Source organism: Drosophila simulans, chromosome 3R (assembly GCF_016746395.2).
Source record: "Drosophila simulans strain w501 chromosome 3R, Prin_Dsim_3.1, whole genome shotgun sequence".
In the NCBI taxonomy this organism is placed as follows: Eukaryota; Metazoa; Arthropoda; class Insecta; order Diptera; family Drosophilidae; genus Drosophila; species Drosophila simulans.
Window position 1 is genome coordinate 5,039,374 of NC_052523.2, and position 10,943 is coordinate 5,050,316.

At 43.1% G+C, this 10,943-nt stretch overlaps 3 protein-coding genes across 15 annotated transcripts in view; 1 reads left to right on the forward strand and 2 right to left on the reverse strand.

Moving 5' to 3' along the window:
• The first annotated feature begins 333 nt into the window (after nucleotides 1-333).
• LOC6727224 (transmembrane emp24 domain-containing protein eca) lies at nucleotides 334-1,940 on the forward strand. 2 transcript variants are annotated; one of them, XM_016176317.3, is made up of 5 exons: nucleotides 334-469; nucleotides 605-763; nucleotides 829-1,376; nucleotides 1,440-1,611; nucleotides 1,674-1,940. In XM_016176317.3, exons 1-5 carry the CDS (start codon nucleotides 448-450, stop codon nucleotides 1,877-1,879), a joined length of 1,107 nt encoding a protein of 368 aa, XP_016033719.1. In that variant the 5' UTR covers nucleotides 334-447; the 3' UTR covers nucleotides 1,880-1,940. The 2 variants fall into 2 exon arrangements, with proteins under 2 accessions (XP_016033719.1, XP_016033718.1); XM_016176316.3 differs by having other exon boundaries at nucleotides 341-469; nucleotides 560-763.
• On the reverse strand, nucleotides 1,871-3,056 carry LOC6727225 (DDRGK domain-containing protein 1). Its single transcript, XM_039295739.2, has 2 exons — nucleotides 2,854-3,056; nucleotides 1,871-2,795 (listed from the first exon to the last, which is right to left on the reverse strand). The coding sequence occupies exons 1-2, from the start codon at nucleotides 2,942-2,944 to the stop codon at nucleotides 1,957-1,959; spliced, it is 930 nt and encodes a 309-aa protein (XP_039151673.1). The 5' UTR covers nucleotides 2,945-3,056; the 3' UTR covers nucleotides 1,871-1,956.
• A 2,234-nt stretch (nucleotides 3,057-5,290) lies between these two features.
• The window catches only part of LOC6727226 (5'-AMP-activated protein kinase subunit gamma-1), a 57,108-nt gene continuing 51,455 nt past the window's right edge, over nucleotides 5,291-10,943 (reverse strand). For 11 of the 12 annotated variants that reach the window (XM_016175794.3, XM_016175792.3, XM_016175787.3 and 8 more), the window contains 5 exons: nucleotides 10,240-10,288; nucleotides 6,861-7,151; nucleotides 6,621-6,799; nucleotides 6,350-6,553; nucleotides 5,291-6,228 (listed from right to left, as the gene is read on the reverse strand). In XM_016175794.3, the coding sequence (XP_016033731.1) occupies nucleotides 5,449-6,228; nucleotides 6,350-6,553; nucleotides 6,621-6,799; nucleotides 6,861-7,151; nucleotides 10,240-10,288 (1,503 nt within the window). In that variant the 3' untranslated portion in view covers nucleotides 5,291-5,448. Of the gene's footprint in view, nucleotides 6,229-6,349; nucleotides 6,554-6,620; nucleotides 6,800-6,860; nucleotides 7,152-7,233; nucleotides 7,669-9,237; nucleotides 9,385-10,239; nucleotides 10,289-10,943 lie in introns of those variants that run through there. The other variant, XM_016175789.1, reaches the window with a different exon arrangement.

Genomic DNA, 10,943 nt, shown 5'->3' on the forward strand with positions numbered 1-10,943 from the left:
TTTCAACCGCCGTTAACATATTTTTCAATGAGCTCATGGTTCGATCCACTTGACCATTAGCTCTACTAGCACCGGTGGCAATCAAGTGCAAGTTTATTTTTTGGTCTGAACAGAATTGACTAAACTTTCCTGTCTAATTTAAGGCTATGCCTAAGATAGACATAGTTGGTAAAAGCGTATACTTGAACAATTACATACTCCTTCTGGTCACTCTTGTCACTTAATTTCCCTGTTACATCGATGTGAATAGTGGCCAAGGAATATTGACTTTTTGGATTGAATGCAATTGGATGCACTTTGTGCACACGTCACTGCGAACAGCTGTTTTAAGCAGCTGATATCTTAACCGTACGGTATTTTTTTTAAACTTCTGGCTCGCAACACTAAAGTCTAATCTATACTAACATAATAGCGTAATCTAAACTTAGTATTACGGACTTTTGGGAAATGGCTTTTTCGGCACAAAGAGGTACCATTTAGCTCATAGTGCACTGGTAGACAGCGTGTTCTGACATTTCTCTGAATTTTTCGGTAAAGAACTTCTGCCCTTTGTTCATAGGCTTTTACAATATCTTCAGCAAGAGAAAAATCTTTCAATTTGCAGATAGATTTACTCGAATTTCACAAGCAATGCAGCCGCAATTGGTTTTCCTGCTCCTGTTACTGGGTATCCTGCACGGCACTTGCGGGCTGTACTTCAACATGAGAGAAAAGGAACAAAAGTGCTTTATCCAGACTACGCCCGATGATATGGATGTGCTGGGTACAGTGGGAAAGCCCATCTTCAAGTTGTAGGCATCAGTAACTGCTCCGCTTGCCTCCTTTCAGTTCAATACGCCATTGAGGTGGAAGATCCAAGTACGGGCGGATTCATGCCCGCGTCCCCTGGCCTTGGAATGCATGTGGATGTCCGGGATAGCATGGATAAGGTGGTCCTTTCCCGCGTCTACATGTCGAAGGGTCTTCTGAAGTTCACAACCCACTGGCCTGGTGACCACCGCATCTGCCTACAATCCAACAGTACCGCGTGGTTCGAAGGCGCTCTATTGCGCGTCCACTTCAATATTGAGACCGGCGAGCGGTCTGTGAACTACGAACGGATCCGAAAGACTAACAATATGGACATCATGCAGTTGCGGGTTCTACAGCTTATAAATCAGGCAGAGGATATCTCCAAGAATCAGAACTACCAGCGTTTTGTAGAGAAACAATTTTTGAGGACGACCGATACGATATACTTCAATATAATATGCTTCTCCGTCGCTCAGATCGTCATCCTGGTCCTTCTATGGGCCTTCCAGTACCATATGCTTTTTAGGCAACCGTCCTTGTACCTTGCGTACTGCGAAATCCTCTGTGAAAGCGGGCTGTCCAGGGTAAATACGCATTCAATTGCTTCCAATTATCCAATCGAATTACAAGCTTTCCCAACCAATTAGTTCAGGACACCAGAGGCGTTTAGGACACTCATCACCATCGTGGGAGCCAACGGACAAGGTCTAACCACCCAGGCCCTCGCACAATGGATCAGCCAGTTTAAGGATGCGGAAACCACGGACGAGCAGCTTCAGCAGCTTGTAAACGATAAGGTCAAAGCCAAAGTGGAAGAATGTAAGTGGATGCGCTATTTGAAAGTCAGTTTATAACACAACACACACTTCCTACCCACACAGTTGTTGGAAAGTTCCTTACCAAGCCAGCTCCGCAGATTCCTGAAAATGTTAAGGGCAGCTTCTATGCCTCCAATGTCCAATTGACTAAGCTTCTGTCCAGCGCACGACGGAATCGTAGTGTCCACTTGAAGGACGACAACTTCCTGCTGATCTGCGAGTGTGAGGATTGCAAGGCGGAATCGAACACAGTTGATACGCAATCTTGAATTGTTTTGTTCTTGTTACTCCACCAACACATCGCATCTAAATATAAATTTAATATATAAATGGCTAACAAATCTCATCATGAGCTGGCTTCGCCGCCGCCGGCGGAAATGGGCGTCAGGTTAATCAGGTTGTTGCTGCTCTCGGCCAGCTCGGCGATGGAGACGCGTCCGCGTTGTTTAATGAACTTGGCCACGGCCAAGAGCTCCTCCTCGGAAACGTAGATGAACTTGCCGCGGTCGTCGATGACGCCGGTGATGGTGCCATCGGCCTGCAGCTCCTGGATGCGATCAATGACCTGCTGCGTCTTTAATTTGAAGGCCACGGCCAGATCCTCTAGGACCACCACCTTGTTGTCCCTGATGTACTGAATGAAGTCGGCCAGGAGATTGTCCTGATCGTCGGCGTCGCCCTCTTCGAAGCCCTCTTCCTCCACACTGAAGGCAGCCTTCATCTTCAGGTACTCCTCGTGCTCCTTGCGCTCCCGCTCCTCTTTGGCCAGGCGCTCGGCATCCACCCGCTTGCGCTCGACCTCTGCCTCAAGGTCTTCTTGCTGCTTGCGCTCCGCCTCCTCCTTCGCCTCCTTCACCTTGCGCTGTTCGCGATCGTGCAGCTCCTGCTCCCGCTGCAGCCGCTTCTGCTCCTTGGCCTCCATCTTGGCACGCTTCTTAGCACCCATTTTCTCATCCAGCACCGCTCCCTGGGGCACACGTGCCTCATCACCATCGACCTGTCCCTCGTCTTCGTGGTCAGAGTCGCCGGCAGCCGGAGGAGCACCAGCTGCCGCGGCGACTGGAGCCGCTGGAACATTCTGGCGCAGCCGATTGCGCTGATTTCGAGCTATTTGAGCTCGACGCGGAACACCCTCCTGGGCGCGCTGTGGAACGCCACGTTGAGGGGCTGCAGCTGCCTTGGTTTCTGTTTTGGGGTCAATGTTTTAGTCGCCAGTTGGACGAGCTATTGGCATCTGACTCACCTGGGGCGGCGTTTTTCTTTTGCAGCAGGTACAGTGTGACGATCACTACTAACAGAGCTACGGCAATCCCAACGAGAATGATCAGCTCCATTGCGAAAACGTTTGGAGGCTTCTCAACCTGGTGCGCAATGCTTTTTGCCAAAAGGTAAACGTCAACAAAATGAACATATGACTGCGGGTCAAGATAGCGACTATAAGTTGTCAGCAGTGCTGGCAACCTAGCTATTTCGTAGCCTGATTAGATGTCTAGCGATTGTTGGTATCACTGTGAGCGGCAGTCCACGTAGTTACGAATCGCACTACGAAAGTGTTTGCTTGAAGTAAAAATCCTTCTGATGTACGATAGTATGGGAATACAAAATAACACAAAAACTATAAAAAAGAATTGAGCTTATAAACATAAAAAGCTTATGAGTGTCTCCTTTACTGCCTTGAAGTGCGCATTTATTGGTATTTCATCCATTATAATACTTTGCCAATACAAAATTATGCGACAATTTTGTCGTTTAGCTAGTTTAGCGGGAAAGCCGCTTTAAATAGCTTAATTTCTCCCGCTTATATTTTATATCCCGTTATATGTATACATATGTTGAATTGTTATTTGCTCTTCAAGACATTTTTTATTGATGCGTTACTTAATCGTTTTAAAATTTTAAGAGCAATTTCAATTTCAACTTCAGTAATCCGCCATTACAGATAAAAACGCCACCACGAGCCCATCAATGACTTGTACTGTACTATTATTTAATAATCAATTACATCGTTTAAAATTTAAAGACATTCTAATGTAATTTGTTGTTTTGTTTTCGTTTCTTTTTTGTATATATCAACATCTTGTTAACAGCTTTTGTTTTTTTCTTTGCTTTTAGTTGCTTGTTGTAAAATACATAAAATATCATAATTTTAATAATATATAAATATATATTAGAATAAGCAAACGAAAAATTTCAATAAAATTTAGATTCTTAGTTTCAAGAAACCCCTATTTTACATCTTCATTTCCGCTTTGTGCCTTCATGCTTACTTTCTTTGCATTAGGTATTCTATACATTCATTACTTTGGTGTAACTTTCTAATTTTCTAAGTTTATGATTTTTTATACATTATAAATTTGTATATCCTATCATTATATTAAGCCTTTTACCATTATTAATTCAATATCCAAATTTATCATTGTTTAATCTAGTAATCATTTTATTAGACAGCTAACAACTCTTGACATATCTTTCATTTTGAACTCTTCATTACCAAGTGTATTCAAAAACTTTAAAACTTTAAATTGGGCTCGAAAATGTTCCGTCTTGAAGATATTCATGTTTGTGGAATTTCGAAATATGGCCATTGTGCTAATATTGGAAAAAGGTTCAGTTTTGTGGATAATTGCTGTTGAAACATCGACATGTTGTCTCTAATCAAATTCTTAAGGTCTTATTGTACAGCTTCTATTCCCTTGATTCTTCTGAAAATTTAAGAATATCTCTTATATCCAGAAGGCTTTAACTCAACAAGACATGCATACATCGTTGGTCAATCCACAGCTCCTGGCAGCCCATACATACTCACATGGCGAACATTTTCGTCTTGGATATCTTCAGCTCTTTTTACCATGCTCCTCCCGATGACCAGTGAAAGAATATCCAAGGAAAAAATTATATTTCTATAGGCATTCCTTAACCCAAGGCTTTCGAACCTGTGGGAACTGTCTTGATTGCGAAGTTAGTATCTGTGTACAATGTCGCACCTTGATTGCTCAAACGAGATCGCATGCACTGTTGGACAGGACAAATCCGAGGTTGAATTTGCACCTTAGTTGGAATATTGACTACATTCCTATACAACGTTTGCCACAGAATTTATCGATACTTCATTAAGAAAAATTGCATCCGGCTGTAATGGTTGTGTTGTGAATGTAACATCACCAGCTAAGGCAACTTCAGGAACCTTAGTATCCATCTGCTCTATCTGCACAACACTGTACCTTTTGATTTCAGGAACTACCTTTGATTTGGCAGAAGTAGGAAACTCTGACTGTAGAATGGGTTTTCTTAAAACATATTAAAATAGGTAATGATTTTTAGCTGACAATATAAGAATCAAAGCTGGACAATATAATCACTTTATATCAGATATTATCCCTTCATAGTATCTATTTTGGCCGCGAATACCCGCATTACCTTTAGAAAGAAGCTTATCCACAAACAACCGGAAATTCCTTCAATATGCAACATGAGATGGCCATGATCGCTTTAATCCATATACATGGAAATCCTCAATATGGAACAGGGTCAAGCCCAGAGCTATGTGAAGAGACCCACACCGTTGACGTCTCAATCCAAAAAGATTTTTACTCCAATCAAAGTTGCTATGTCCGCGGATATTAATATGAGCTTCTCATTACTATTCATATAACCTCCATTTACCCATTAATATTAACAAATATTAATATTCAAATATAATGTTCTCTGCTTTATCATTAATGTTGTGTTTTGGGGTTCATAGTTATTGTTTAGCAATTGTTTTTTTTTCTTTTGTATCTGTAACAGCTGTATCTCTTTAGCATAAGTTTAAATTAAGTGTTAAGGTGTAGGTTTAGGTTTATTCACTAACCAACGCCATTTCTCGCGCCGCGGGCGTCAGTGACTGGCCCAAAGCGGAGGCAGCGGACACGGCGCTGCTCAGCCCATCGTCTTCGTCGTCGTCCATCGATGCCTTCTTGCGCTCAATCTCCGCTAGCGCTGGCTGGTCATCATCATCACAATTGCTGCGCTCGACCTGGTCGGCAGCTTCTTCTTCCTGCGCCTCATCGGCAAAGGACACTTCTACGGGGCTGTTGTTGCTATCACCATTAGCTGTCGCAGCCGTCGTCGTCTGGTCGTGCTGGTTGTTGTTGGCTTTATCCTCACTGGCGGACTTGTTGTTATCACTGTCGGCATCGTCGCTCCTCGCCGGCGTCGGCTCCTCTTCGGGTATGTCCTCGATCAGGCTGCGATTGCCGGATCCGGCCGATGGACTGCGAGGCGGGGTTGTTGTCGTCGACGCTGCGGCTGTCGCTGGTATTTCCACCTCAGCCACTTTGCGCAGCAGAACGGGATCGGACGCACGCAATGAGCTCTCCGAGCCCCCGACGCCTTCACCGCTTGGTCGCAGGACGAGGTAGAGCAGGATATCGGACAGCGAGATGATGCCGATCACTTTGCGGTTCTCGTCGACCACCACCAGTCGATGTACTTCGGCGCGGACGATTCGCTCCATGATCGTGTACAGCGACTCGTCCAGATTGCACTTCTGCACGCCCTCGAACCACTCGTTCCGGTGCTCGTTGGCCTTGCGCAGCGAAACATCGAGATCGTTGTAGGTTTTCTCGGCGGCGAGATTCTGAAGGAAAAGAATATTTTCATTACTTAAAGATCTCTCTAACAATACAACATATGTTGGAAAGATTTATGCTTCACATCTATCTATCTATCTATCCGTGAGCACTAAGAGGCATACTTACAATCACATCAAACTTTGCGTAAATGTCAACGAGGCGACCATCGGAATCCACCAGGGGCAGGGCTGAGACTCGTCGCTCCACAAATTTCTTGAGGGCCGTGATGATGCTCGTCGTCTCGTCGGCGGTCTCGATGTTGTTATAGGTGCCAATCTTCAGTTCGCGCAAACTCTTTTGCATGTACGCGGGCTTTGGTAATTCATTAATCTGCGCATAGGAAGTATCACATTAATATTTTGCTTTTGGGTAAGTAGTTTATATTCCAGAAACTCACGTATAGAAAGAGGAACCTAAGTATGCGTTTATGTGTCAGGATGTAAAGGACATTGCCGGTCGCCGGATCGATGACGGGCAGGCGATGTATGCGGCTGTGGATGAGAATTTTGATGGCATCGTAGAGGGACGCATCCGGTCCAATGCTGACCAACGGCATCACCTGGTTGTGCAGCACGCCTAGCAAAGGACACAATATAGTTAGGATCATCATTCAATGCCAATGTGTGTGTTCACTTACTTCGCCACGTGTCCAGTTTGTGCTCTTCCAGCTGCTCCATGGACGCATTTGGCGATTTGTAATACATTTGCAGGATCTTGATAAAGTCCGTGATGGTTAGCATGCCCACGAACTGTTGCTTCTCCGAATCCCAGAGTGGTGCCGCTCGCACACCGTTGTAGACCAGGGCGTAGAAGGCCTTCTTTACAAGGAGCTGGGTGTCGAAGACAACCAACTTGGCGGAGGTGGGTATCAGATCATAGCACTTGTGAAAACGAAAGAACTTAACGAAGATCTGTGAGTCGTCCTCCTCTGCAGAAACAAGAAGAGAAGTGGGTTAAATAATGGATTTATTTACGATATGGGCTGAAATTTAGGGATCTGAGATGTCCACCTTTCTTAAGCAACTCGGCTAGCAGGCGCTTCCAGGCCTCAGAGATCTGCTCGAACTCTTTGATGCTCTCCAACGGATAGCAAAGGACGTCGGCTGGGCGACGGTTGCCACCTCCGAGTACCAGACGACCCGCATGATTCGAGTAGAAGTGCAACTGTAACATGCGTTCTGGATTCCCACTCTGCTCCACTTTGACGCTTCACTCTTTTTGGGGGGTTTTTGTTTTTAACGATGTTCAGTGTCGCATTACGCTAGATTGATGCGATCCGATCTGATCTGGTCTTCTGCCCGAGAACTGTGGGCGCTAGCAATTAACTGCGCGACTCGATTTGCTTCGCTAATTGATTTGCCTAATTGATCGACCAACTAGCTAACAGCTCGCTAACAGTCCGCTAACAGAGCTGCGCCGCTCTACGCGCTTCTCACTGTAGTAGGCTATGAAAGTTAAGCGATATTTATGCGCGCTCCGCGTATTTGAACCCAAAAATAGAACAACCGATGCCCATAAATTTTCAGGGCGCACGCGTTTCGTTGAATTAAATTAAGACATTTTTAATTAAAATAAATTTAGCGTACGACAAAAGCAACCGAAGCAGCTACAGCTTAGACAAACACATCGAAATAGAATAGATTCGCCAAATTGTTCAACAACAAATATTATTATTTCAATTCCCAATTAGAGAAAGAGAAACCAAGTGAGAGGGGCGTAATGTAGACTGTAGACGGCTATGGCACAATGTAAACAAATAAATATTGAGGCGGGGCCAAAAGGTGTTAATCAAAAACTATATAAAATCACAGGGGCTGCAGATCGCTCTTGTCAGGGGCCTGATAAATGCAAGCCAAATATACAGCCAAACCGATTCAGCCATTATAGCGACACATAACAGATATTGGGACAGGCAGTTGTGCCAAGAAATTAATTAACCGCAGCATAAGACTCAACACTGAAATTTCGAATGTCTGTAGAGATTATTGCGCCTCTTTTGCCAAAATCATAGGGAAATCTATTTTTAAAAATAATAAATAACTTTATTTAAAGTGCAAAAATTATGTTCGTTCAATTTACAAATTGGCAGGTTATTATTTGATCAGACGGAAACTCAGATCAAAGTAAATTTATGATTTATCGACGTAGAGCGAAAATAATTTAAGGGAAACCTGCCGCCTTACAGTATGAGATTAGTGGAAATTTTAAAAACCACTGGTAAAAGTATTTCCAACAAATTATCCGGATGATATCCACCACAATATAAGCAAACAACAGACGAACCAAAAGTTTAAAAACGACCAAATATAATATATAGAAAAACACGAAGGCCAGATACCGCGGCCAGAAAATATACACATCGAAATAAATTGTAAAATATTTGGAACTATATGCAGCGGCAAAAGATTTTCCCGACTAAGCTTTGTAAACATTTAAATGTTGTTTAATAAATTAAATTGACTGCGGTTGCCGGCGGCGAACCATTCACACAAATAAAGAAAGTCGAAGGAAATGGAGGCAAAAACGCTTGTCGAGATCGGTGAAGGTCTCTTCAATCTTTTTCGTACTCTGTTGCTGTTCAATGATTGGTTTTCAATGCACATGCATATATCCAGTTGCGAATGCAAAGGTAAATATGGTTTATCGTATTCGATTCTGTTCGCTTCTGCGTTTGTGTTTCTTTTGACAGGGGCCACGGGCCACAAGAGTTAATTGAAATGCTCCTTGGCGTTGTTGGCTTTGTTGATTATTCTGCTATTTCTTTTTTTGCCGTGTGGCATCTAAACAATTGAAAACCCATTTTCGCAATGGGCGGCGATGGTGGGGGAGGTGGCCAGTCGGCGAGGGTGGTGGTGATGGTTCAGTTGCTTTTGGCGTCGCGGCGCTATTCGAACATTCTTAGCGAATGACTAAGAGAGCAGCGAAGACCTTCGATGGGTCGACTTTGCTTTGCTTGCAGTTGATCGGTTGGATTCGCAAGTAATTACGGCTCTGGGCAGTATCCATAGACACACTTGGCACATATGTATAGACACGTATAGATCGCGAGTGGTTCCTGCTGCCAATATTTCCACACGTAAAGCAAACGGAACGGAAAACCGCCGAACTTGTGTCGTCTGCCCGTGTTTCGTTGGCGACGTTCTAAACGATTCGAAATTTTATCATAAACTGATCTGCAGTCTGTGTTTTCCATCTCCTCCTCCGCTCGCTGTGGCTCTCTGTGGCGGAAAAGTTTTTCGTCAGGGGAAAAGCGCACAAAAACAAACAAATGATAGACTGAAATAATAGTGGAAACGCTCTGAGCAGAAAACTCGCCACTAAATCGAAAAGTTCTCAGAGCGTTTAATAAATTGAATATAATCTTTGCTGAGAGATCGGTTGGATCGGATCGGCTGGGAATTGACGTTAATGAGGATCATGAAATGTCTGAAATTGCCAACAAATTACATGCACTGTTTTCCCGCTTTCCGTCCTTTCGGCTCTCATTGTAGTGCCCTCACTTCATTTGCGTATTTTTCCCCGATTGGCCTCCGGCGTACTTGGAACTTATAATTAGCTTTGGTAAAAAAGAAAAGCAAATATGAACTATTGGGGGTGTGTTCGGTTCTCTTCAGGAACTTTAAGAACAGAAGTCTATCCACTTGTTTTGTCGGGAATAAAAGAACTATATGTAAATTCCAATTCCCTAACAATTTTTTTTGGATGCCACATTTTAGACAGCCCACGCTAACATTCAAATCGCTTGCTACCATAATCCCTGTGAATTATGACTGATTCCACAACTTATCTTCTTCTTCGGTCTATACACATAGATATATTGGCATATCAGGTTCTATTATATTCTGGCGATGGCGTCGTGTGCCCAACGAAAATCCTCAGAGGCCGACTCTTGACCAAACGCCAGCCAAGTATGTTTGCTAATTCATTTAAACTAGACATTGTTGTTTGTTTCTCGGGACGGCCGTTGCGGAAAAGGGGACATGGGAGTGGATTAAGAGGGTGGTTTCAAAACTTACCCAGGTCTGATAGATTTACTTTCTCTAGGAACGGATCAGCGACAGGCAACTGTAATAAAAACAAAAGGATTGGTTAGAATTTAGTGAAGTAATAAGCATATTATATATCTTTCTGAAAGAAAGAATTAGTTTCCTAGTATTTAAGATAAATCTATTGTTTTGAAAGTCCAACGGAAATGTGTTCATCTCTGAAATCAAGTTTTCTAAATATATTTACCTGTTTATCTACTTTCGAAATGGTAAAACTTAATTTATAACTGTTAACTACATACGGCGATGAAAAGTGAACTATCATTAAAGAAATAAACGAGCTAACTCGAAAAGTCGTAAAATGTACATATGTACAAACATATACTTATACGTTCGTTAATCGTTATGCAAGGTATTTGTGGCGTACTATAACTTACACCTTAAGATATTATTACTTTACTTAGCACTTCCTCTTTCCTTACACACTGATATAGTTTGGGTATATTAGCCCTATTTTATTAACCGTTCCGATATTATATGTGGGTCACAATGATTGGCGCATTTCAGGGATAGAAGTGTCGACAACACAATACCAAAAGTAAACAATAAGGGAACTTAAACGTAAATAGAAATATTAACTGCGCTGATACAGTTCCCTTACACGTTATCTGGTAATCAGAACGCGAAATCGCAGATAAAACCCAGAGGAACAATAATGCCAGCCCCAATGAAAT

Coding starts and splice junctions, on each gene's coding strand:
- LOC6727224 (XM_016176316.3), top strand. CDS start 448: ATGGCTTTTTCGGCACAAAGAG. Junction 470..559: donor GGCTTTTTCGGCACAAAGAG/GTACCATTTAGC, acceptor CTTTGTTCATAG/GCTTTTACAATATCTTCAGC. Junction 764..828: donor CGATGATATGGATGTGCTGG/GTACAGTGGGAA, acceptor GCCTCCTTTCAG/TTCAATACGCCATTGAGGTG.
- LOC6727225 (XM_039295739.2), bottom strand. CDS start 2,944: ATGGAGCTGATCATTCTCGTTGGGATTGCCGTAGCTCTGTTAGTAGTG. Junction 2,796..2,853: donor AAAGAAAAACGCCGCCCCAG/GTGAGTCAGATG, acceptor ACCCCAAAACAG/AAACCAAGGCAGCTGCAGCC.